General features: G+C 42.6%; 1 protein-coding gene across 5 annotated transcripts in view; it reads left to right on the top strand.

Annotated features, from left to right (window-relative positions):
* LOC115197681 (pleckstrin homology domain-containing family A member 5) overlaps positions 1 to 27392 on the top strand; it is a 228541-nt gene that overhangs the window by 32390 nt on the left and 168759 nt on the right. The window contains exon 4 of one of the 5 annotated variants that reach the window (XM_029759431.1): positions 20183 to 20891. The exons of the other annotated variants lie outside the window; for them this stretch is intronic. Coding sequence (XP_029615291.1) covers positions 20183 to 20186 — 4 coding nt within the window. The 3' untranslated portion in view covers positions 20187 to 20891. Of the gene's footprint in view, positions 1 to 20182; positions 20892 to 27392 lie in introns of those variants that run through there. 5 annotated transcript variants of the gene reach the window in all.

Raw genomic sequence — 27392 nt, 5'->3', positions numbered from 1 at the left:
TGAGAAAACAACGAGTTTTGATCAGTCATGGAAATAAACGTGCTGAAAACAGAAGGGCTCCCTATTTAAAAAGAAGATGGAGAGCAAGCTATGAAGGAAAAATACTGGAGTTTTGGTGCAGGTACAGCCAACTAGCATGAAAATAATATTGAGATATTGTCAAAATGATGCGATATATATAGTGTGTATCGTGTAACCTTTAGTATAATAGTGGTGTGAGCATCTCTTCCACTTAATCCAATCACTAGGCAGCAGCTGCAGCAGTGGTGCACCGCCACTGTGTGTGTACTGTGTGTGTGTGTGTACTGTGTGTGTGTGTGTACTGTGTGTGTGTGTACTGTGTGTGTGTGTACTGTGTGTGTGTACTGTGTGTGTGTGTGTGTGTGTACTGTGTGTACTGTGTGTGTGTACTGTTTGTGTGTGTGTGTGTACTGTGTGTGTGTGTTCTGTGTGTGTTCTGTGTGTGTTCTGTGTGTGTACTGTGTGTGTACTGTGTGTGTACTGTGTGTGTGTGTGTGTGTGTACTGTGTGTGTGTGTACTGTGTGTGTGTGTGTACTGTGTGTGTGTACTGTGTGTGTGTACTGTGTGTGTGTGTGTGTGTGTACTGTGTGTGTGTGTACTGTGTGTGTGTGTGTACTGTGTGTGTGTACTGTGTGTGTGTGTACTGTGTGTGTGTGTGTGTACTGTGTGTGTGTGCTGTGTGTGTGCTGTTTATGCGTTTTTGTTTTAATTATGTAAGCCTCTGGGATGACAGCACACCTGAATAACTGGAACTTTTAAACAGCTTAAATGATTTGGGGAAAGTCGCTCTATTTGCTGTTGGCCCACAATCCCCTGTAAATCACACTCTCTGTCTCTTATAAAGCTCGGAAAACCAATGATTTCGAGACTCCTAGATATTGAAGGGTTTTAAATATGCCTAGGCCATGTCTTTGTGCACATGGCTGTGGGGTTTGATATCGTCTGTGGATATTATACTGTGTTCTGTTTCACTAGTAATATAGCCTATTACAAGAAGAGTTGACTCTTTTTGTTGGGTCTTTAAAGATTACATCATAATCTTTATTTAAATCCTGGATTAGAAAAGAGGGATTGGGATGGGGGGGGATGTATCATTGTGATGCTTTTCTATACATTAGTTCATTAGTGATGGGAGACAAATCGATACGGTTACATATCGGGATGAATATTATTTTTGATGATATATCTTATTGTTTTGACGATATATCTCAATATTATTTTCATGCTAGTTGGCTGTACCTGCACCAAAACTCCAGTATTTTTCCTTCATAGCTTGCTCTCCATCTTCTTTTTAAATAGGGAGCCCTTCTGTTTTCAGCACGTTTATTTCCATGACTGATCAAAACTCGTTGTTTTCTCATGGCTCTGTCTTGTCCCTCTGCAGCAGACGCATGGTGAGCAATGTGTTTGGAACATCGAACCGCAATAAAAAATCACAGTATTGAATCACAGTACATATAGGATCGTGAGAATCACAATACTTATTTTTATTTTATTTCACCTTTATTTAACCAGGTAGGCAAGTTGAGAACAAGTTCTCATCTACAACTGTGACCTGGCCAAGATAAAGCAAAGCAGTTAGACACATACAACAACACAGAGTTACACATGGAGTAAAACAAACATACAGTCAATAATACAGTAGAAACATAAGTCTATATACAAAGTGAGCAAATGAGGTGAGATAAGGGAGGTAAAGGCAAAAAAGTCCATGGTGGCAAAGTAAATACAATATAGCAAGTAAAACACTGGAATGGTAGATTTGTAGTAGAAGAAAGTGCAAAGTAGAAATAGAAATAATGGGGTGCAAAGGAGCAAAATAAATAAATACAGTAGGGGAAGAGGTAGTTGTTTGGGCTAAATTATAGATGGGCTATGTACAGTGATCTGTGAGCTGCTCTGACAGCTGGTGCTTAAAGCTAGTGAGGGAGATAAGTGTTTCCAGTTTCAGAGATTTTTGTAGTTCGTTCCAGTCATTGGCAGCAGAGAACTGGAAGGAGAGACGACCAAAGGAGGAATTGGATTTGGGGGTGACCAGAGAGATATATAGAATCGTGAGAATCACAATACATATAGAATCGTGAGAATCGCAGTACAAATCGTAATGGAACCTAAGTATCGTGAGAATATATCGTGAGGTCCCTGGCCATAATTGAACTCAGTATTATCCATATTGTCATGGTTGTATATTAGTACTTTACCTCTCTGTAATACCATGCGTTACAAAGCTTGTTGTTGAATCGGTTACAAATAGTTGTGTATTTAAGTCTGCATGTGTTTGCCTCCAGGCTCTTTGCCTCCATCCACAGAGACTCAATAACAGTATGATTTATTTGCTATTCATCTTTCAGTGTTTCCTTTCAAGGAAATGTTCACAATTCAGCGGGGAAGCCACTTACAGAATAGTGTCTGTTTGTGTGTGTGTCATACCATTACTTTAAACCAGGGATCATCAACTAGATTCAGCTGCGGGCCGGTTTCTTTTTAAACATTTTCTCGAGCGGATGGTCGGGGGGCTGGAACCGGCAGGGTCGGCAGGTAACCTAGTGGTTAAGAACTGTGGGGCCTGTAACTGAAAAGTCACTGGTTCGAATCCCCGAGCCAGTTAGGTGAAAAATATGTAAGCTAAACGTCCTCTCACTGTCAACTGGGTTTATTTTCAGGAAAACTTAACATGTGTAAATATTTGTATGAACATAACAAGATTCAACAACTGAGTCATAAACTGAACAAGTTCCACAGACATGACAAACAGAAATTGAATAATGTGTCCCTGAACAAAGGGGGGGGGGGTCAAAATCAAAAGTAACAGTCAGTATCTGGTGTGGCCACCAGCTGCATTAACTACTGCAGTGCAGCTCCTCCTCATGGACTGCACCAGATTTGCCAGTTCTTGCTGTGCGATGTTACCCCATTCTTCCACCAAGGCACCTGCAAGTTCCCGGACATTTCTGGGGCAAATGGCCCTAGCCCTCACCCTCCGATCCAACAGGTCCCAGACGTGGGATTGAGATCTGGGCTCTTCGCTGGCCATGGTAGAACACTGACGTTCCTGTCTTGCAGGAAATCACGCACATAACGAGCAGTATGGCTGGTGGCATTGTCATGCTGGAGGGTCATGTCAGGATGAGCCTGCAGGAAGGGTACCACATGAGGGAGGAGGATGTCTTCCCTGTAACGCACAGCGTTGAGATTGCCTGCAATGACAACAAGCTCAGTCTGATGATGCTGTGACACACCGCCCCAGACCATGACGGACCCTCCACCTCCAAATCGATCCCCCTCCAGAGTACAGGCCTCGGTGTAACACTTATTCCTTCGACGATAAACGCGAATCCGACCATCACCCCTGGTGAGACAAAACCGCGGCTCGTCAGTGAAGAGCACTTTTTGCCAGTCCTGTCTGGTCCAGCGACGGTGGGTTTGTGCCCATATGCGACGTTGTAGCCGGTGATGTCTGGTGAGGACCTGCCTTACAACAGGTCTACAAGCCCTCAGTCCAGCCTCTCTCAGCCTATTGCGGACAGTCTGAGCACTGATGGAGGGATTGTGTGTTCCTGGTGTAACTCGGGCAGTTGTTGTTGTCATCCTGTACCTGTCCCGCAGGTGTGATGTTCGGATGTTCAGATCCTGTGCAGGTGTTGTTACACGTGGTCTGCCACTGCGAGGACGATCAGCTGTCCGTCCTGTCTCCCTGTAGCGCTGTCTTAGACGTCTCACGTACTGGCCACATCTGCAGTCCTCATGCCTCCTTGCAGCATGCCTAAGGCACGTTCACGCAGATGAGCAGGGACCCTGGGCATCATTCTTTTGGTGTTTTTCAGTCAGTAGAAAGGCCTCTTTAGTGTCCTAAGTTTTCATAACTGTGACCTTAATTGCCTACCGTCTGTAAGCTGTTAGTGTCTTAACGACCGTTCCACAGGTGCATGTTCATTAATTGTTTATGGTTCATTGAACAAGCATGGGAAACAGTGTTTAAACCTTTTAGAATGAAGATCTGTGAAGTTATTCTGATTTTTACGAATTATCTTTGAAAGACAGGGTCCTGAAAAGGGACATTTCTTTTTTTGCTGAGTTTAGATATGCCCTTGAGCAAGGCACTTTACCCTAATTGCTCATGTAAGTCTCTCTCTATGCTATATTACAAATAATTTGTAGACTGCAAAATGACTGCAAGTAGCCCCAACATAATCATTTCAAACCTGGCTTTCAATTTGTATACGATCACGTGTCTCTCTATTATTCTTTGGAACAGATTTCTTTCATTAAAATCACTTGGAGATGATTTCCTGGTGTTTTTACAGTCTATTAAGACCAATAATGAAATTGGGGAACCCAGCGTTAAACATTGGCCCAATGAACAGGTTGGACCAGTTTGTTTGTTGGCTGGACTCCAGAGGTGTTACCAGGGCAGTAATTAGGCTGTAATGGACTGCTGGGTTACACTCTTCTAGGGAGAGAGAGAGAGAGAGAGAGGGGAGTCATCTAGTACAATACAGTGCATTCGGAAAGTATTCAGACCCCTTGACCTTTTCCACATTTTGTTACATTACAGCCTTATTCTAAAATTGATTACATTGTTTTTCCTCATCAATCTATACACAATACTCCATAATGACATCACAATACCCCATAAAGACATCACAATACCCCATAATGACAAAGCAAAACATTTTTTTTGAATTCTTTGTTGTTGTTCCATTCATCCACCTCCATCACCTCATGTTTCAGGATGATAATGCATGGCCCCATGTCTCAAGGATTTGTACAGAATTCCTGGAAGCTGAAAATGTCCCAGTTCTTCCATGGCCTGCATCCTTACCAGTAGGGCTGACCCCATTTAGTGGACTGGTCTATTGTTTGGTCGATAGGCTGTTGGTCGACCAATACTTTTTTTTTATATCAGCAGTTGCTGAAACATAGTTTTTTACGTCACATGTCTTGATTGACGTCTAACTCAGTTGCGGAGCCTGCAGGGATGGTACACCAGTATCAACAGTAGTACAATACAGTGCATTTGGAAAGTTTTCAGACCCCTTGACCTTTTCCACATTCTGTTACGTTACAGCCTTAAATGGATTTAATAAAACATGTTCCTCATCATTCTACACACAACACCCCCACAAAGCAAAAACAGGTTTTTAGTTTTGTGCAAAACATAGTCACTTTTTTGTCCAATAATCTACTGTTTAATTTTATTTTCAAAGGAATGTGGAGTATAGAGTCCAAATCCAGAGGAAATCTACTGAATCTTAGTTTAAACCAGTTACATTATGTTATATTTACTGTCTCTGACCCCACAACTGCAAGGTCAAAGGTTTGGCACAAGCTGCTAACCAAGATACACTTCCTAAACACTAGACTAGTACATGCAGTATACATGTATGTTCACCTCCTCATAATCCTCCTCAGTCTTGTTCCACGTGGAACCATTTCTCCAGGGTGTCCTCTCTCAGCGCCCCACCCAGACCCCACTCCTGCTGGATCTTACCCAGGGTCACTGCCTCTGGAACCACCTCCACCAGACCTACACACACACACACACACACACACACACACACACACACATATTTGAATGCAGAGGCACACAGACAGTGCATTTGGAAAGTATTCAGACCCCTTCACTTATTGTAAAATGGATGAAAGTACATGTTGTCCTCATCAATCTACATACAATACCCCATTGGTGCGGCAGGTGTTTAGAGCGTTGGGCCAGTATCCGAAAGGTTGCTAACATATTAAAGATAAATACCGGAAATATATTATTTACATAAGTATTCATACCCTTTGCTATGAGACTCGAAATTGAGCTCAGATGCATCCTGTTTCCATTGATCATCCTTGAGATGTTTCTACAACTTGATTGGAGTCCACCTGTGATAAATTCAATTGATTGGACATGATTTGGAAAGGCACACACCTGTCTATATAAGGTCCCACAGTTGACAGTGCATGTCAGAGCAAAAACCAAGCCATGAGGTTAAGGAGTTTGGAACCACCAAGACTCTTCCTAGAGCTGGCCTCCCGGCCAAACTGAGCAATCGAGGGAGAAGGGTATTGGTCAGGGAGGTGACCAAGAACCCGATGGTCACTGACAGAGCTCCAAAGTTCCTCTGTGGAGATGGAAGAACCTTCCAGAAGGACAACCATCTCTGCAGCACTCCACCAATCTGGCCTTTATGGTAGAGTGGCCAGACGAAAGCCACTCCTCAGTAAAAGGCACATGACAGCCTATTTTGTGTTTTGCCAAAAGGCACCTAAAGGACTCTCAGACCATGAGAAACAAGATTCTCTGGTCTGATGAAACTGATTGAGCTCTTTGGCCTGAATGTCTAGCGTCACGTCTGTAGAAAACCTGGCACCATCCCTACGGTGAAGCATGGTGGTGGTGGCAGCACCATGCTGTGGGGGTGTTTTTCAGCTTCAGGGACTGGGAGACTAGTCAGGATCGAGGGAAAGATGAACGGAGCAAATTTACAGAGAGATCGTTGATGAAAACTTGCTCCAGTGTGCTCAGGACCTCACACTGGGGTGAAGGTTCACCTTCCAACAGTACAACGACCCTAAGCACACAGCCAAGACAATGCAGGAGTGGCTTCGGACGAGTCTCTGAATATCCTTGAGTGGCCCAGCCAGAGCCCTGACTTGAACCCGATCGACATTTCTGGAGAGACCTGAAAATAGCTGTGCAGTGACGCTCCCTGTCTAACCTGACAGCTTGAGAGGATCTGCAGAGAAGAATAGAAGAAAATTCAAATACAGCTGTGCTAAGCTTGTAGCATCATACCCAAGAAGAGTCGAGGCTGTAATCCCTGCCAAAGGTGCTTCAACAAAGTACTGAGTAAAGAGTCTGAATATTTATGTAAATAAAGGGTCTGCATACCCCCCCCCCCCCAAAAAAAAATCTAAAATCCAGTTTTTGCTTTGTCATTAAGGGGTGTGTAGATTGAAGGAGGAAAAATGATTTAATCCATTTTAGAATAAGGCTGTATGTAACGTAACAAAATGTGGAAAAAGTCAAGTTGTCTGAATACTTTCTGAATGCACTGTACATGTTCTGTGTTTAATTCTCTTAGCAATCATTTGTCTAACCCTAGAAATAGGCTCATATTAATCATGTTCATGACAATCAACCATAATCACTCTAACACACCGTTCCCAGACTGACTCACTCACTTTGTTCCAAGGGAAATGTGTTTGGACAGTTTGGGGTATTTGTGGGAATGTAATTAGCTGCACGTTATGTGGTTGGGGTTTGTGAAATATTGTCTCTTCATAGAGATGAATCCATGAAGCACATCTGTCTGAATGGTGGGGGGGATTAGTTGGATTTGTTGTACTTGTGCAATATGATAGTTGTGATGTGCAGATTATTTTAGTGAGGCAAGTATTGCAATATTTTGATAGGATAGCCTAAAAAAGCGGTTCCCATCAGCGGTTTTAAAGGAAGTTAATACACTCGGCTAATAGCCTACGTTAGTTATCAGATACTAAATCAGATCCAGTGAACAACCATTGGCCAAGAGTGTGCAAAGCTCTCTTTAAGTCATAGGGTTGCTACTTTGAAGAATCTCAAATAATAAAATATATTTTGATTTGTTTACCACTTTTCTTTTGGTTACGACACTACTTCTTATGTGTTGTTTCATAGGTTTGATGTCTTCGCTATTATTCTACAGTATTAGAAAATAGTAAACATAAAGAAAAACCCTTGAATGAGTCGGTGTGTCCAAACTTCTGACTGGTAGTGTGGTAGGGTGCGCCCACTGCGTCAACAGATCACTGTATTGGTTGACTAATGGTTGCTGCAGGCAACACCCATAGCTGGGTGACGAAAGGCTTTGCCCACAACATGGTGAAGGCTGACATCATGAGAAACCTATTCATTCATACAAACAGGAAGATATTACAATCAATTAGAATGGCAATAGTGTAGTTTTATGGGTTTTTCAAATTGAGTGTCTTCTGTGGGGAATAGAGTGCCTTACGTGTCAAGGTGCCTGCCTGCCTGCCCTGGCATGTCTCTTCTGTCAAAAGGACAGGCTTCTTGGTAACATATTATTTTAATGAAGCACTTAAAGCTCACGTCTTGATCTGAATTCCTATGCTCGGCTGGAGTAGGCCTAAGTGGGTCTGAATCATAGAGATCCTATTAAATTACCATTTTATTGTATTCTAATTCCTAATTCTACGGTCTGTATTGTCATCTCAAGCCACTATACAGTCAATCTTTTTTAAGCAGTAGCTACCGGGGGGAACAATGAGTCAATCTAGCACTGTTTGGTATGTGGAATGCAGTCAGTGATTGGGTCGGTTTGGTATGTTGAGCAGTATTGTCACGATACCAGATTTTGGACTTCGATAACCGATTTAGTATCATAATATTCGATACCAAAATGATACCACAGCAACAAGAAAGCTTATTAGCTAAAGTCATAGAATAACCGCTGGGCTTTCTATCTTCTATTCTATATTTAATGTCTTCCAAAAGATAAAACACCATATTAAATAACAGAAGAATACCTTCAATTTTCCTTATGCCAAACCAGAGCAGAGACTCAGAGCAGGCAATATCATTTTACAATTTATATCTCAACTGTTTTAAAATGTAATTTGATACATATCATAGTTCATTTTCTCATCTATGGCTATAATATTTGGTCAAATAACATTCATTAGACCTATAATTCATTATTTATTTAACCTTTATTTAACTAGGCAAGTCAGTTAAGAGCAAATTCTTATTTATAATGATGGCCTACCGGGGAACAGTGGGTTAACTGCCTTGTTCAGGGGCAGAACGATAGATTTCTATCAGCTCGGGGATTTGATCTAGTTCGGTTATTGGCCCAACGCTCTAACCACTAGGTTACCTGCTTCCCTATTCATAACAGCTAAATAATTCTCTGTATTAAATGAATAGCTTAGTTCTAAAACACTTGGAAGCTAATTTCTGAAGCTTCTATACTGAACAAAACCATAAATGCAACATGCAACAATTTCAAAGATTTTATTGAGTTACAGTTCATAAAAGGAAATCAGTCAATTCATATAAATTCATTACGCCCTAATTGATGGATTTCACATGACTGGGCAGGGCTGCAGCCAAGGGTGGGCCAGGGAGGGCATAGACCCACCCACTTGGTGGCCAGGTCCACCCACTGGGGAGCCAGGCCCAGCCAATCAGAATTTGTTTTTCCCACAAAAGGGCATTGTTACAGGCATAAATACTCAGCAGCCCCCTATTCCGGATGTGGAGGTCTGGCGTGGTAACACGTGGTCTGCGGTTGGTGGCCAGTTGGATGTACTGCCCCATTCTCTAAAACGACGTTGGAGGTGGTTTTTGGTCGAGAAATGAACATTCAGTTCTCTGGCAACAGCCCTGTTCAACATTCCTGAAGTCAGCATGACAATTACACACTCCCTCAAAACTTGAGACCTCTGTGGCATTGTGTTGTGTGACAAAACTGCACATTTTAGAGTGCCCTTTTATTGCCCCCAGCACAAGGTGCACCTGTGTAATGATACTGCTGTTTAATCAGCTTCTTGATATGCCACACCTGTCACGTGGATGGATTATCTTGGCAAAGGAGAAATGCTCACTAACAGGGATGGAAATGCATTTGTGCACAAAATTTGAAATAAATAAGCTTTTTGTGCGTATGGAGAATGTCTGGGATATTTTATTTCAAATACCTAGGTGTCTGGCTAGACTGTAAACTCTCCTTCCAGACTCATATTAAACATCTCCAATCCAAAATTAAATCTATAATCGGCTTCCTATTTCGCAACAAAGCCTCCTTCACTCACGCCGCCAAACATACCCTCGTACAGTGGGGGAAAAAGGTATTTGATCCCCTGCTGATTTTGTACATTTGCCCACTGACAAAGAAATGATCAGTCTATAATTTTAATGGTAGGTTTATTTGAACAGTGAGAGACAGAATAACAACAAAAAAATACAGAAAAACGCATGTCAAAAATGTTATAAATTGATTTGCATTTTAATGAGGGAAATAAGTATTTGACCCCCTCTCAATCAGAAAGATTTCTGGCTCCCAGGTGTCTTTTATACAGGTAACGAGCTGAGATTAGGAGCACACTCTTAAAGGGAGTGCTCCTAATCTCAGCTTGTTACCTGTATAAAAGACACCTGTCCACAGAAGCAATCAATCAGATTCCAAACTCTCCACCATGGCCAAGACCAAAGAGCTCTCCAAGGATGTCAGGGACAAGATTGTAGACCTACACAAGGCTGGAATGGGCTACAAGACCATCGCCAAGCAGCTTGGTGAGAAGGTGACAACAGTTGGTGCGATTATTCGCAAATGGAAGAAACACAAAAGAACTGTCAATCTCAACTCGGCCTGGGGCTCCATGCAAGATATCACCTCGTGGAGTTGCAATGATCATGAGAACGGTGAGGAATCAGCCCAGAACTACACGGGAGGATCTTGTCAATGATCTCAAGGCAGCTGGGACCATAGTCACCAAGAAAACAATTGGTAACACACTACGCCGTGAAGGACTGAAATCCTGCAGCGCCTGCAAGGTCCCCCTGCTCAAGAAAGCACATAAACACGCTTGTCTGAAGTTTGCCAATGAACATCTGAATGATTCAAAGGACAACTGGGTGAAGGTGTTGTGGTCAGATGAGGCCAAAATGGAGCTCTTTGGCATCAACTCAACTCGCTGTGTTTGGAGGAGGAGGAATGCTGCCTATGACCACAAGAACACCATCCCCACCGTTAAACATGGAAACATTATGCTTTTTTTGGGGTGTTTTTCTGCTAAGGGGACAGGACAACTTCACCGCATCAAAGGGACGATGGACGGGGCCATGTACCGTCAAATCTTGGGTGAGAACCTCCCTCCCTCAGCCAGGGCATTGAAAATGGGTCGTGGATGGGTATTCCAGCATGACGATTACCCAAAACACACAGCCAAGGCAACAAAGGAGTGGCTCAAGAAGAAGCACATTAAGGTTCTGGAGTGGCCTAGCCAGTCTCCAGACCTTAATCCCATAGAAAATCTGTGGAGGGAGCTGAAGGTTCGAGTTGCCAAACGTCAGCCTCGAAACCTTAATGACTTGGAGAAGATCTGCAAAGAGGAGTGGGACAAAATCCCTCCTGAGATGTGTGCAAACCTGGTGGCCAACTACAAGAAACGTCTGACCTCTGTGATTGCCAACAAGGGTTTTGCCACCAAGTACTAAGTCATGTTTTGCAGAGGGGTCAAATACTTATTTCCCTCATTAAAATGCAAATCATTTTATAACATTTTTAACATGCGTTTTTCTGGATTTTTTTGTTGTTATTCTGTTCAAATAAACCTACCATTAAAATCTTAGACTGATAATTTCTTTGTAAGTGGGCAAACGTCCAAAATCAGCAGGGGATCAAATACTTTTTTCCCTCACTGTAAAACTGACTATCCTACCGATCCTCAACTTCGGCGATGTCATTTACAAAATAGCCTCCAAAACTCTACTCAGCAAACTGGATGCAGTCTATCACAGTGCCATCCGTTTTGTCACCAAAGCCTCATATACCACCCACCACTGCGACCTATATGCTCTCGTCGGCTGGCCTTCGCTACATATTCGTTGCCAGACCCACTGGCTCCAGGTCATCTATAAGTCTTTGCTGGGTAAAGCTCCGCCTTATCTCAGCTCACTGGTCACGACAACAACACCCACCCGTAGCACACGTTCCAGCAGGTATATCTCACCGGTAATCCCCAAAGCCAACACTTTCTTTGGCCACCTTTCCTTACAGATCTCTGTTGCCAATGACTGGAATGAATTGCATAAATCGCTGAAGTTGAAGACTTATATCTTTCTCAGTATCTTTAAACATCAGCTATCTGAGCAGCTAACCGATCGCTGCAGCTGAACATAGCCCATCTGTAAATAGCCCATCCAACTACCTACCTCATCCCCATATGGTTTTTATTTACTTTTTTGCTCTTTTGCACACCAGCATTTCTACTTGCACATCATCATCTGTACATCTATCACTCCAGTTTTAATTTGCTAAATTGTAATTACTTCGCTACTATGGCCTATTTATTGCCTTACCTCCCTTATCCTACCTCATTTGCACTCACTGTATATAGCCTTTTTATATTGTATTATTGACTGTATGTTTTGTTTATTCCATGTGTAACTCTGTTGTTGTTTGTGTCGCACTGCTTTGCTTCATCTTGGCCAGGCTGCAATTGTAAATGAGAACTTGTTCTCAACTAGCCTACCTGGTTAAATAAAGGTGAAATAAATAAATAAAAATGAATGTCATGTCACAAAAAAATAATTCAAATTCTGTAGAATAACGACAACGTTACATTGCAAGTATCATGTTTAGTATAGTTTTTTATGTAGTTTTTGAACTAAATCTCCCTTACACTGCTTTGTAACACCTGCTTAGATGTTTTGGTGGTGCTGGCCCTCATCTTCTGCTCTGTAATCAAAGTATTCCCATAGTTTGATTCTGCAGACAGTTTTGTCAGCTTGTATGATGCTTTCGTTTGAAGAAGTCATGCTGTCAGCGTTTTCTCTTTCTACTTGCTTTCTTCTCAAAAGTGGCTTGCGCTTTGTCAGCTTCATGCGGCCTGGCTAGCTACGGCCCCCTTGAAAAGATTCAGATAAATTACTAGACCGACTCGATCCTCTCAATCCATATATGACGTGAGACACAGTTGACAGAAGTATCGAAAGTAACAACAATTCCTGTGCCGACCCGTTGTTCATGATCTAGTATCAAAAGATGTTTGGTACGCCGTGTAACACTAATGTGGAGTGCAGTCCGTGATTGGGCCTGCCGTGTGTGCTACCACCATCCTCAGAGGGAAGTGCTTAATTCATTCTCCAATTGATTTGGCTCCTATTTAGAGAGCCACTCTTGTTTGACTGTTTGCTCTGTTACTGTGTAGGTAGGGGAAGGCCTAGCCTATTACGCCTACAACTCTGACTGCACAGTAGGGCTGGGAATTGCCAGGGAATTCACGATGTTATCACACTACTTATGTATTGCGATTTGTATTGCGATTTTCACGATTCTATATTTATTGCGGTTCGATGTTCAAACACATTGCTCACCATACGTCTGCTGCAGAGGGACAAGACAGAGCCATGAGAAAACAACGAGTTTTGATCAGTCAAGGAAATAAATGTGCTGAAAACAAAATGGCTCCCTATTTAAAAAGAAGATGGAGAGCAAGCTATGAAGGAAAAATACTACTTTTGGTACACCTACAGCCAACTAGTGCAAAAATTATATTGTCAAAACGATACCATACGATATATCGTCAAAAATAATATCCCGATATGTAACTGTATAGTTCCCCACCATCAATACTGCACAGTGTGGCTATGGCAATCATATACATATCTGGCAGTAATATTTACGGTTTCTCCCTGACCCAGAATAATTCCCAAGATGTATGTTATTAGTAAACGCACAGAAGTAGGGAATTGATTGAGATATTTTCTTCAGTAATATTTACGGTTTCTCCCTGACCCAGAATAATTCCCAGATGTATGTTATTAGTAAACGCACAGAAGTAGGGAATTGATTGAGATATTTTCTTGAAAAAATATTATCTTATTTGGGAGTATTTGGGAGTATTTGGGAGTATTTCTCACAGTAGAGGAAAAACTGTGTCGCTCTCTCAAGCTCCCGTGTAGTGCAGTGACCACATGGCTACACAAAGAGGAGTGTCTGTCTTTTTGTCTTCCTTTTTCTAAATCCAAATCAAATGTTATTGGTCACATACACATGGTTATCAGATGTTATTGTGAGTGTAGTGAAATGCTTCTAGATCCGACAGTGCAGCAGTATCTAACAGGTAATATCTAACAATTCCACAACAAAACCTAATATCTAACAAATTCCACAACAAAACCTAATATCTAACACATTCCACAATTAAACCTAATACACACAATCTAGTAAAGGAATGGGATGAGAATATATAAGTATAAAATATGTGGATGAGCAGTGACAGAGTGGCTAAGATGCAATAGATAGTAAAGAATAGATAGTGAAGGATACAGTATATACATATGAGATGAGTAATGCGAGAGCGTTAACACGTTTTAAATGTTTTACTCACGTCGGCCACGGAGGAAAGCCCACAGTCTTTGGTAGCGGGCCGCGTTGGTGGCACTGTATTGTCTTCATAGCGCGTAAGAAGTTGTTAATTTGTCTGGGAGCAAGACGTCGATGTCCTCGACAGGGCTCGTTTTCTTTTTGTAATCCGTGATTGACTGTAGACCCTGCCACATACGTCTCGTGTTTGAGCCGTTGAATTGCGACTCCACTTTGTCTCTATACTGACGCTTTGCTTGTTTGATTGCCTTACGGAGGGAATAACTACACTGTATTCGGCCATTTTTCCAGTCGCCTTTCCGTGATTAAATGCAGTGGTACATGCGTTCAGTTTTGCACTAATACTGCCATCAATCCACGGTTTCTGGTTAGGGAAGGTTTTAATAGTCACAGTGGCTACAACATATCCTGTACACTTCCTTGTAAACTCGCTCACAAAGTCAGCGTATTGTCTGAGGCTACCCGGAACATATCCCAGTCCATGTGATCAAAGCAATCTTGAAGCGTGGAATCCAGTTGGTCAGACCAGCGTTGGACTTAAGCACGGGCGCTTCCTGTTTTCTGTGGTCAGATTCGCAAAAAGGAGGGCGGGGGAGGGCCTTGTATGCATCGCGGAAGTTAGAGTAGCAGTGGTCAAGTGTGTTTCTCGCTCGTGTACTACAATTAATGCATCTTCAGGATATATGGTTTCCAGTTTGCATAAAGTCCAGCGAAGTTCCATGATGGCCGTCTTGGTATCCGCTTGCGAGGGGATGTACACGGCTGTGACAATAACCAAGGAGAGTTCTCTTGGGAGATAATGAGGTCGGCATATAATTGTGAGGAATTCTAGGTCAGGTGAACAAAAGGACTTGAGTTCTTGTATGTTGTTACAATTACACCATGAGTCGTTAATCATGAAACGTACAGTGACTTGTAAAAGTATTCATCCCCCTTGGCGTTTGTCCTATTTTGTTGCATTACAACCTGTTATTTTATTTGGATTTGATGTAATGGACACACACAAAAAAGTCAAAATTGGTGAAGCGAAATGAAAAAAATTTGTTGTTTAAAAAAAAAAAGGAAAAGTGGTGGGTGCATATGTATTCACCCCCTTCGCTATGAAGCCCCTAAATAAGATCTGGTGCAACCAATTACCTTCAGAAGTCACATAATTAGTTAGATTGCACACAGGTGGACTTTATTTAAGTGTCAAATGATTTGTCAAATGATCTCAGTATATACACACCTGTTCTGAAAGGCCTCAGAGTCTGCAACACCACCAAGCAAGGAGGCACCACCAAGCGGCACCATGAAGACCAAAGAGCTCTCCAAACAGGTCAGGGACAAAGTTGTGGAGAAGTACAGATCAGGGTTGGGTTATAAAAAATATCAGAAACTTTGAACATCCCACAGAGCACCATTAAATCCATTATTAAAAAAGGGAAAGAATATGGCACCACAACAAACCTGCCAAGAGAGGGCCGCCCACCAAAAACTCACGGACCAGGCAAGGAGGGCATTAATCAGAGAGGCAACAAAGAGACCAAAGACAACCCTGAAGGAGCTGCAAAGCTCCACAGCGGAGATTGGACTATCTGTCCATAGGACCACTTTAAGCCATACACTCCACAGAGCTAGGCTTTACAGAAGAGTGGCCAGAAAAAACAGCCATTGGTTAATTAAAAAAATAAACAAACACATTTGGTCTTCCCCAAAAGGCATGTGGGAGACTCCCCAAACATATAGAAGAAGGTACTCTGGTCAGATGAGACTAAAATGTTGCTTTTTGGCCATCAAGGAAAACGCTATGTCTGGCTCAAACCCAACATCTCTCATCACCCCGAGAATACCATCCCCACAGTGGTGACTTCCATGTTGAGGCGGGGTGTCTATTGATCTGCTCCTGTGTGAAGTGTTGGGGCTGTGTTTGAGGGCGATGTCCTTTAGGATCCTGGCGAAGGTGGGCACTGCTGCCTTGTATAGGTGGACCTGGTCATAGAGGCTGTTCAAGTCCAGGGTGGAGTGGTGGGCCAGGAAAGCATTTCGTTTTGAGGCACAGTCACAGGAAATACTTGCGTTTACCCGCTGTATGGTAGCAGGGTGGAAGTATTTTCGTGGTAGCAGGGTGGAGATAAACACTTGTGCATTTGGGAAAGTAGAAGAAGCTTTTTCAATCACTCCCTTGAGTGCTGTGGTCACCCTTTCCTGCTGTGTTCTCAGGTGGTTTGTGCCTGTGTGTATTATCATGTGGCTGGGTGAACCTAGTTGGTCCTCAGACAGAAGGTCTAGGGTGTGCTGGGTGAACCTAGTTGGTCCTCAGACAGAAGGTCTAGGGTGTGCTGGGTGAACCTAGTTGGTCCTCAGACAGAAGGTCTAGGGTGTGCTGGGTGAACCTAGTTGGTCCTCAGACAGAAGGTCTAGGCTGCGCTGGATGTTTGGACACTAGAGTTTAGACACACTGTGTTTGGGAAAAAGTTTTTTTTCTTGTATATATATATCTCTCTCTCTTGTATCTCTCTCTCTCTCTCTCTCTCTCTCTGTCTTGTATCTCTCTCTCTCTCTCTCTCTCTGTCTTGTATCTCTCTCTCTCTCTCTCTCTTGTATCTCTCTCTTGTATCTCTCTCTCTCTCTTGTATCTCTCTCTCTCTCTCTCTCGTATCTCTCTCTCTCTCTCTTGTATCTCTCTCTCTCTCTCTCTCTTGTATCTCTCTCTCTTTCTCTCTCTCTTGCATCTCTCTCTCTCTCTCTTGTCTCTCTCTCTCTCTCTCTCTCTCTGTCTTATATCTCTCTCTCTGTCTTGTATATCTCTCTGTCTTGTATCTCTCTCTCTCTCTCTCTCTGTCTTGTATCTCTCTCTCTCTCTCTCTCTCTCTCTCTCTGTGTTGTATCTCTCTCTGTCTTGTATCTCTCTCTCTCTGTCTTGTATCTCTCTTTCTCGGCTGTACAGTGTTGTGTCCTCTCCACTGAGCTCTGTCAGTAATTAGTGAGCATCACATCTCTCTCTCTCTCTCTCTCTCTCTCTCTCTCTCATAATGCATGAGCACTGAGCTGAAAGCAGAGCAGAGGAGACAGTGATCTCAGTTGAAGAGTGTGGGTGTGTGAAACACTGTGTGTGTGTGTGTGTGTGTGTGTGTGTGTGTGTGTGTGTGTGTGTGTGTGTGTGTGTGCCTGGCTACTGTCCCAAAAGCAGGACTGTTTTCACGGCGTTCCAGCTGCTGTCCTCAGATGTCTGGGGTTTATTACTTTTCTCAGATGGCAGATGTTTATTAAGGATCATCATTCCTTACAGTGACACTGACTACTGGGATCTGGTTTGTTGTTTACACTTGAATTCCAAGAACAACTCGTCGCTAAGGCATCAGCTAATGGGGATTCCAAGCTCCTTCCTTGAATTAGAGTTTGAAGTGTTTTTTTCGTGTATTGTAGATTTTGCAGTCTGTTGTCAATTCTGCAATTGTAAGCTCAGTTGAATGTGAGAACTTGACCAAAGTTTTTTTTCAAAAAATGAGCTAGACATGAGAATCCAAAGAAGTGGTCAAAAGCCATTCTCGAACCCCCACGCTAAACCCACCCCAACAACGAGTATACACAGTTGAAGTCGGAAGTTTACATACACCTTAGCCAAATACATTCAAACTCAGTTTTTCAAAATTCCTGACATTTAATCCCAGTAAAAATTCCATGTTTTAGGTCAGTTAGGATCACCACTTTATTGTAAGAATGTGAAATGTCAGAATAATAATGTAGAGAATTATTTATTTCAGCTTTTATTTCTTTCATAACATTCCCAGTGGGTCAGAAGTTTACATACACTCAATTAGTATTTGGTAGCATTGCCTTTAAATTGTTTAACTTGGGTCAAACGTTTCAGGTAGCCTTCCACAAGCTTCTCACAATAAGTTGGGTGAATTTTGGCCCATTCCTCCTGACAGAGCTGGTGTAACTGAGTCAGGTTTGTAGGCCTCCTTGCTCGCACACGCCTTTTCAGTTCTGCCCACAAATGTTCTATAGGATTGAGGTCAGGGCTTTGTGATGACCACTCCAATACCTTGACTTTGTTGCCATTTTGCCACAACTTTGGAAGTATGCTTGGGGTCATTGTCCATTTGGAAGACCCATTTGCGACCAAGCTTTAACTTCCTGACTGATGTCTTGAGATGTTGCTTCAATATATCCACATAAATTTCCTGCCTCATGATGCCATCTATTTTGTGAAGTGCAGCAGTCCCTCCTGCAGCAAAGCACCCCCACAACATGATGATGCCACCCCTGTGCTTCACGGTTGGGATGGTGTTCTTCGGCTTGCAAGCTTCCCCCTTTTTCCTCCAAACAGTTCTATATGAAGAGTCAGACCTCTTCATTGAGACAATGCTGAAACATCAATCCACGGGAAAGTCAGTGACACATTTTAATTTGTGCCGAAATCAAAATGAAAGAAGAATCTTAATTTTATTACTTATTGTTAATGCCGACTTTGGTGTGTTATGTTGTGCTTATAAAATGCACAAGCACCTTAATCCACACTATCGATTCAAATAATTGCATTAAGTTATACAGAAGTGTTATGTGCGTGAAGTTTAAAATGCATTCTGTCCTTACTAAATGTGTAATGTGATATATTTTAACATTACTAATTTGAACACAAAAAAAACATTTTTGATAAATAAAATATTTATTTAGTTTTCTTCCCCAAATGAAGGGGGATGATGACACGATCTTTGCAACAGGGAGGGAATCTGATTTAATTGGTCCTAAACTCGTGACTCAGTTTTAGAACTAACTAAGCAGGTTAGTTCTAAAAGATGTGTTGTCATGGAAATGTACCTAGCTAAAAGGTGAGCCACTTTCGTATGACCGGTTATCCCGATTTTAAACTGGCACGAGTTGACTAAAGTTACCTTGCTAATAACTCCTCAAACCTGCTTCGTAGGATACCCCTCTGGTCCATAGACTGCTTACAGGGTAAGAAAACCAAAACGTAATTCTGTCATTTGGGTGAACTATCCCTTTAACAATGGGGGGGGGGGGGGGGGGGGGGCAGGAACACCACAATCGTATTGGTCAGAACCCTGTAACATCAGGATGTAGGATGGGACATAAACCCAACAACTTCAATCAGAATTTTCTGAACAGGGGGAAAAAAACATACAATTCACTAGGAATACATTACATAGGATGAAGAAACAATACTCTAAGCCGCAGCTTCACACTACTCGTAGTATACTACTCGTCATACTATATACTCGTTGTTGGGGTGGGATTGGTGTGGCGTGTGGTGGGTTCCGGCTTTTGATAATTTCTTTGGATTCCTCGTCTAAATCATTGTTAGAAAAAGTTTGGGCCATATTGGATGTTAGGTACTATATTAATTTAATGTTATATGAATTCTAGAAATTAAAATTGCCAATTTTTGGGCAATCAATTAGGTTAATTTCTCAAGAGATTAAATTATATTTCAACAAAATAATGTTGCAGGAATGCTAATCTTATCCATTTGTAACAACAGAAACGATTTCAGAACAATGTGAGATGGTGAGTGTCGAAATCCTCTTTCTTGTGCTTTTTGAGGTGGAACAACCCTCCAGATATGAGTGATATTGTACATTGGGGTCTATACTGCAGTACTCACTCTGAATGTAATAACGAGCGGTACCCAGTAGAGGGCAGCAAAGCAACATCTATCTGCATGAATCAATTACTACCGATGTTTGCTGCAGCGCATGTCTAAAATCCCACATATGATGTACCTGTGTTTGTAGACCAGGTAGGGGCAGTGTTGGATTACTCGCTACACTCTTTCAGTTCCTGGCACAAGGTTTTGCTATCCTCATGCCAATCAGAAGTGGCCTATTTCCCCAACTGAAAGTTGTGAGGAGGAATAGACTGGGGGATATATGACTGAGGCATCTGTGTAAACTGTGAGGTCAATTGTTGCCCTGCCATTAACCTGTCTCTCTCTGTCTCTCTCTGTCTCTCTCTGTCTCTCTCTGTCTCTCTCTGTCTCTCTCTGTCTCTCTCTGTCTCTCTCTCTCTCTCTCATATATCCTGCTGCCCTGGTCTGACCCTTTAGGTAAGTTGATATAAATGGCATAAGCGATTGATGCAATGGATTAGACATTTTTAGTTTTGATTGACAGTAATTGTAGGTTTGGACGGAGAGCGTCCTCTCTATTCATCACTGGTGCTGTGTGTGACTGACTGTCCTATTTATCAGCTGTCCCCCCCCCATCCCCCTCTGTCTTAGTAGGTTTGACCTACTCTTTAACTGATATCGCTCTATGGCCTCTATACTCTGTCTGGCATTTATTCTGTCATATTGCTGTGTGTGTGTGTGCTGCTGAAGGAGGGGGCTTATCATCAGGATGGAGTGCTGTACTGTAGTTTCAAGAGGCTGTCAGCTTATCAGGATGAAGTACTCTACTGTAGTTTCAAGAGGCTGTCAGCTTATCAGGATGAAGTACTCTACTGTAGTTTCAAGAGGCTGTCAGCTTATCAGGATGAAGTACTCTACTGTAGTTTCAAGAGGCTGTCAGCTTATCAGGATGAAGTACTCTACTGTAGTTTCAAGAGGCTGTCAGCTTATCAGGATGAAGTACTCTACTGTAGTTTCAAGAGGTTGTCTTTTGCTTTCTAGGATACAGAATCACTAGGGAAGAAATAGACGACCGTCATTGTATCAATTTGAGGCCTCCCTTAAAAGAGCTGTTAAGTGCCTTGCAAAAAAATCAGCTTGGTCCCATTCCACTGCAGCTTTCTTTTATACACTGAACAAAAATATAAATGCAACATGTAAATGTTGGTCCCATATTTCATGAGCTGAAATAAAAAATCCCAGAAATGCACAAAAAGCTTATTTCTCTCAAATTTTGGGCACAAATTTGTTTACATCCCTGTTAGTGAGAATTTGTCCTTTGCCAAGATAATCCATCCACCTGACAGGTGTGGCATATCAAGAAGATGATTAAACCGCATGATGATTACACAGGTGCACCTTGTGCTGGGGACAGTAACAAGCCACAATAAAAGGCCACTCTGAAATGTGCGGTTTTGTCCCACAACACAACTAAGAGCATTGTATTTGGTACAAATCATTCCCTTATCTCTAGACCTCAGCTGACTTTGGTAATGAATGGTGTGGCTGTTGAAGAAGTTGAGGAGACTAAATTACTTGGTGTTACCTTAGATTGGAGTGACAGGTAGCCTAGTGGTTAGAGTGGAGGGGCGGCAGGTAGCCTAGTGGTTAGAGTGGAGGGGCGGCAGGTAGCCTAGTGGTTAGAGTGGAGGGGAGGCAGGTAGCCTAGTGGTTGAGTGGAGGGGAGGCATGTAGCCTAGTGGTTAGAGTGGAGGGGCGGCAGGTAGCCTAGTGGTTAGAGTGGAGGGGAGGCAGGTAGCCTAGTGGTTAGAGTGGAGGGGAGGCAGGTAGCCTAGTGGTTAGAGTGGAGGGGCGGCAGGTAGCCTAGTGGTTGAGTGGAGGGGAGGCAGGTAGCCTAGTGGTTAGAGTGGAGGGGCGGCATGTAGCCTAGTGGTTAGAGTGGAGGGGCGGCAGGTAGCCTAGTGGTTAGAGTGGAGGGGCGGCAGGTAGCCTAGTGGTTAGAGTGGAGGGGAGGCATGTAGCCTAGTGGTTAGAGTGGAGGGGAGGCAGGTAGCCTAGTGGTTAGAGTGGAGGGGAGGCAGGTAGCCTAGTGGTTAGAGTGGAGGGGCGGCAGGTAGCCTAGTGGTTAGAGTGGAGGGGAGGCTGTGTAGCCTAGTGGTTAGAGCGTTGGGCCAGTAACCGAAAGGTTGCTAGATCGAATCCCTGACCTGACAATGTAAAAATCTGTTGTTCTGCCCCTGAACAAGGCAGTTAACCCACTGTTCCTAGGCCGTCATTGTAACTGATTTGCCTAGTTAAATAAAAAAAACTATTTCATGTTTTAAAATTGTAAACTGTCATGGTCACAACATAATGGTTGTAAAGATGTGGAGAGGTCTCTCCGTAATAAAGAAATGTTCTGCTTTTTGACACCACACGCAAGTCCTGCAGGTTCTACTTTTGTCTTATCTTCATTATTGTTCAGCCATGTGGTCAAGTGCTGCTAAGTTAAGCTGCAGCTGGCCCAGAACAGAGTGGCACGTCTCAGAGGGATAATATAAATACTATGCATGCCAGTCTCTCTTGGCTAAGAGTTGAGGAGAGACTGACTGCATCACTTCTTCTTTTTAGAAGAAACGTGTTGAAAAATCCAAATTGTTTGCATAGTCAACTTACGCACAGCTCTGACACACACACACACACTTATCCCATCACACATGCCACCAGGGGTCTTTTCATAGTCCCCAAATCCAGAACAAATTCAAGAGAGCGTACAGTATTATATAGAGACATTATTGCATGGGACTCCCTTCCATCTCATATTGTTCAAATAAACAGCAAACCTGGTTTCAAAAAACAGATAAAGCAACACCTCACGGCACAATGCCTCTCGCCTACTTGACCTAGATATTTTGTGTGTATGCATTGATATGTAGGCTATGTGCCACGTTTTGAGGGAGCATGCATTTGGCTTGCTGACTGCAGGAATGTCCACCAGAGTTGTTGCCAGATAATTATAGATAATGTTAATTTCTCTACCATAAGCCACCTCCAACATCGTTTTAGAGAAATTGTCAGTACGTCCGGTTTGTTGATGTCAACGTTGTGAACAGAGTGCCCATGGTGGCGGTGGGGTTATGGTATGGGCAGGAATAAGCTACGGACGTTAACACAATTGCATTTTATCGATGGAAATTTGAATGTACAGAGATAACGTGACAAGATCCTGAGGCCCATTGTTGTTCCATTCATCCACATCCTGCGCCTCACCCTCCGGGTCGTTCCCGAGGCCGGTGTCGGCGCACTGCTGGAGCTGTACTGTCACGACTTCTGCCGGAGTTGGTCCCTCTCCTTATCGAGCGGTGTTCGGCCTTCTAGCCATTTCCGATCCACTTTTCATTTTACATTTGTTTTCTCTTTGTTTTTTACACACCCGGTTTCAATTCCCCCATTACATGTTCATTATTTAACCCTCTGGTTCCCCCATTACATGTTCATTATTTAACCCTCTGGTTCCCCCATTACATGTTCATTATTTAACCCTCTGGTTTCCCCCATGTTCATTATTTAACCCTCTGGTTTCCCCCATGTTCATTATTTAACCCTCTGGTTTCCCCATTACATGTTCATTATTTAACCCTCTGGTTCCCCCATTACATGTTCATTATTTAACCCTCTGGTTTCCCCCATGTTCATTATTTAACCCTCTGGTTCCCCCATTACATGTTCATTATTTAACCCTCTGGTTCCCCCATTACATGTTCATTATTTAACCCTCTGGTTCCCCCATTACATGTTCATTATTTAACCCTCTGGTTCCCCCATTACATGTTCATTATTTAACCCTCTGGTTCCCCCATTACATGTTCATTATTTAACCCTCTGGTTTCCCCATGTTCATTATTTAACCCTCTGGTTTCCCCCATGTTCATTATTTAACCCTCTGGTTTCCCCCATGTTCATTATTTAACCCTCTGGTTTCCCCCATGTTCATTATTTAACCCTCTGGTTCCCCCATGTTCATTATTTAACCCTCTGGTTTCCCCCATGTTTTTGTGCGTGTTTGTTTTATTTTAAGGCTGTATCTGACGGCTGGTATATTGTTACCGGGTTTTGTATTTACGCCTGTTTATTTCGTGGTACCGGTATTTTTCCAGCACCATAGTATTGTGTTTATACTGGTTAATACCTTGTCCACGTATCTCAGCTCTCCTGCGCCTGACTCCTTTCACCAGTTACCCACAGCCTTGACATTGATGCCTATCTCAGTTGCGGAGCCTGCAGCGTCCCACCTCGACAACTTCCGGTGAAAATGCAGAGCGCCAAATTCAAATTAAATTACTATAAATATTTAACTTTCATGAAATCACAAGTGCAATAAATCAAAATAAAGCTTAACTTGTTGTTAATCCAGCCGCCGTGTCAAATTTCAAAAAGGCTTTACGGCGAAAGCAAACCATACGATTATCTGAGGACAGCGCTCAGCACACAAAACATTACAAACAGTTAGCAGCCAAGTAGATTAGTTACGAAAGTCAGAAATAGCAATAAAATGAATCACTTTCCTTTGATGCTCTTCGTACGGTTACACTCACAAGACTCCCGGTTACACAATAAATGTTTGTTTTGTTTGATAAAGTCCCTCTTTATATCCAAAAAGCTCAATTTTGTTGGAGCGTTTTGTTCAGTTATCCAATGGCTCAAATGCGGTCACAACGGGCAGACGAAAATTCCATATAGTATCTGTAAAGTTCGTGGAAACATGTCAAACGATGATTTTTAATCAATCCTCAGGTTGTTTTTAGCCTAAATAATCGATAATATTTAATCCGGACAAAAGCGTTGTCAATATAAAAGAAAAACAAGAAAGGCGTGCTCTCGGTTGCACGCAGTAACCAGCTCTGGGGACATCCCAGGGTCCACTCACTCAATGTTGTCATTCTCCCTCATTTTTCAGAATAAAAGCCTGAAACAATGTCTAAAGACTGTTAACAACTAGTGGAAGCCATAGGAAATGCAATCTGGGTCATAACCATTTATATGGTGGATAGGCTTTCAATGGAAAAACACCCATTTCAAAATATTGGCACTTCCTGGATGGATTTTCCTAAGGTTTTCGCAAGCCATATCAGTTATGTTATACTAACAGACATTATTTTAATAGTTTTGGAAACTTTAGAGTGTTTTCTATCCAAATCTACCAATTATATACATATCCTAGCTTCTGGGCCTGAGTAGCAGGGAGCTTACTTTGGGCACGCTTTTCATCCAAAATTCAGAATGCTGCCCCTTATCCTAAAAAATTTAAATGGATTTAATTACATTTTTTTCCTCATCAATCTACACACAATACCCCATAATGACAAAGCGAAAACAGGTTTTTAGAAATTTTAGCAAAACAGAAATACCTTATTTACATAAGTATTCCGACCCATTGCTATGAGACTCGAAATTGAGCCCAGGTTCATCCTGTTTCCATCGATCATTCTGTTAATGCATTTCTGTTCATTATTCCTCCTCCACCAAACTTCACAATATGCATTGGGGCAGGTAACGTTCTCTTGGAATCCGCCAAACCTAGATTTGTCCGTCGGACTGCCAGATGGTGATTCATCACTCCAGAGAACGTGTTTCCACTGCTCCAGAGTCCAATGGCGGCGAGCTTTACATCACTCCAGCCGACTCTTGGCATTGCGCATGGTGATGTTGGGCATATGTGCGGTTGATGGAAGCCCATTTCATAAAGGTCCCGACGAACAGTTCTTGTGCTGACGTTACTTCCAGAGGCAGTTTGGAACTCAGTACTGAGTGTTGGAACCGAGGACAGACTATTTTTACGCGCTTCAGCGCTCGGTGGTCTCGTTCTGTGAGCTTGTGGCCTACCACTTCGCGGCTGAGCCGTTGTTGCTCCTAGACATTTTCATGTCGCAATAACAGCACTTACAGTTGACCAGGGCAGCTCTAGCAGGGCGAAAATGTGACGAGTTGACTTGTTGTAAAGGTGCATCCTATGACCATGCCACGTTGAAAGTCACTGAGCTCTTCAGTAAGGCCATTCTACTGCCAATGTTTGTCTCTGGAGATTGCATGGCTGTGAGCTCGAAATTTTATACACCTGTCAGCAACGGGTGTGGCTGAAATAGCTGAATCCACTCATTTAAAAGGGGTGTCCACATACTTTTGTGTATATATAGTGTATCTCGATGTGTATTGTGTCCACAGGGCTCGCCTGGAAATGAGGCCCCCGGGCTCAGTGTTGTCTCTCTGTTTAAAAAAGTTTAAATAAACATAATGAATACAAAATCAGGCAAGGATGCCAGGGCCCTGGAACATAGGCTGGCATTCAGACTGAAATATGAGATTTGACAGGAGTAAACCCACAAGAACAATGAGTTCACATCAAACTCAATCTAGTCAGTGAGTCTACGTTTCAAACTGAGATGTCGGTTCTGCTCTAGAAAACAAACTGCACTCCTTTTCAGTTCTCTCCTCCTCCTCTCGTTCTCTCTCTCTCTATCCGTCCACATCTTATTGTAGAGTTAGGCTACATACATTAATTGGCCTCTTAATACATATGAATTGCAGGATCAAATCTGGACATAGGACACGTGTTGGGGCTGTGTGTTACAGATTTGTTATAGTCTGAGCAGCTTTGGACCTGACCTCAGCAACTCAGCATATCTGTAACTTTTGCTACTGGCTACCTCTGTTGCTGTATCTTGGGTAAATTAATCCATAGGAGTTTTTGGGTTGTTGTGTTTGGTTGTTGTGACCGGATGCATTGTGGGTTGCAGACTTTGTAAACTGAAATCTGTAACATATCACACTATGTATATATTATTTATTTATATTTTTTAATATTTTTGTTTCATTTAACTTTGTGCTGCATTGTTGGAGTTCGGAGCTCCAGAATTTCACTGCATCCTGTAGTTATATCTGCAGCCCTGTGCATTAAATTCTCCAGTCTATGCTATGTCATTATCATGTAATTTGGGAGTTCTGGTATGAAGGAATTCTAGCTGATGCAGAAGGATGCACTTTGTATAAGTTAGAATAACGCCTGAGGATCCACATCAGAAGGAGCCTGGCTGGTAAATGGTAAACAGTAAAACTATACAAATTATTAGCCTAATTGTTTGTTGTTTGTTGCTTTTATGGATTTTGTCTTGTTGCTTTTTGTTCTATGTTGCTCTGTCTGTATGCTACGTCTTGCTTGTCCTATGTTGCTCTGCGTGTGCTCACTGCTCATTGATTGTATGTATTGTTATTGTAATTGTTTTTAATAACCTGCCCAGGGACTGCGGTTGAAAATTAGCCGGCTGGCTAAAACCGGCACTTTTACTGAAACGTTGATTAATGTGCACTGTCCCTGTAAAAAGAAAAATAAACTCAAATTGAGAATTTCAGGTGTAATTGATCATATCATGAAAACAGTTACAATAGTACGCATGCGAAGGAGACTCTCTCCCTCTCTCGCTGTCCCTCCGTCTGTCTCACGCACCCATTACACACTGACGACCCAGTTACTGGCCTGTATGTCATTACTTCCGATCAGTCAGCCCTCTGTCTGACCATGAGCGTGGAAGGCAGTGCTCTGTCTCTATTCAGGCCCATGGCCTGCATTGGCCCACCTCTGCTCTGCCTGTCTGGCTGCTTTTTCTGGAGGCCTGGAGAAAGTAAAACAGCCCGTCCTGCTGCAGCCCAACCC

Source organism: Salmo trutta, chromosome 7, assembly GCF_901001165.1.
Source record: "Salmo trutta chromosome 7, fSalTru1.1, whole genome shotgun sequence".
NCBI classification, from domain to species: Eukaryota; Metazoa; Chordata; class Actinopteri; order Salmoniformes; family Salmonidae; genus Salmo; species Salmo trutta.
Note: the sequence above shows the minus strand (reverse complement) of the source record. Positions and strands in the feature narration are given on the sequence as shown.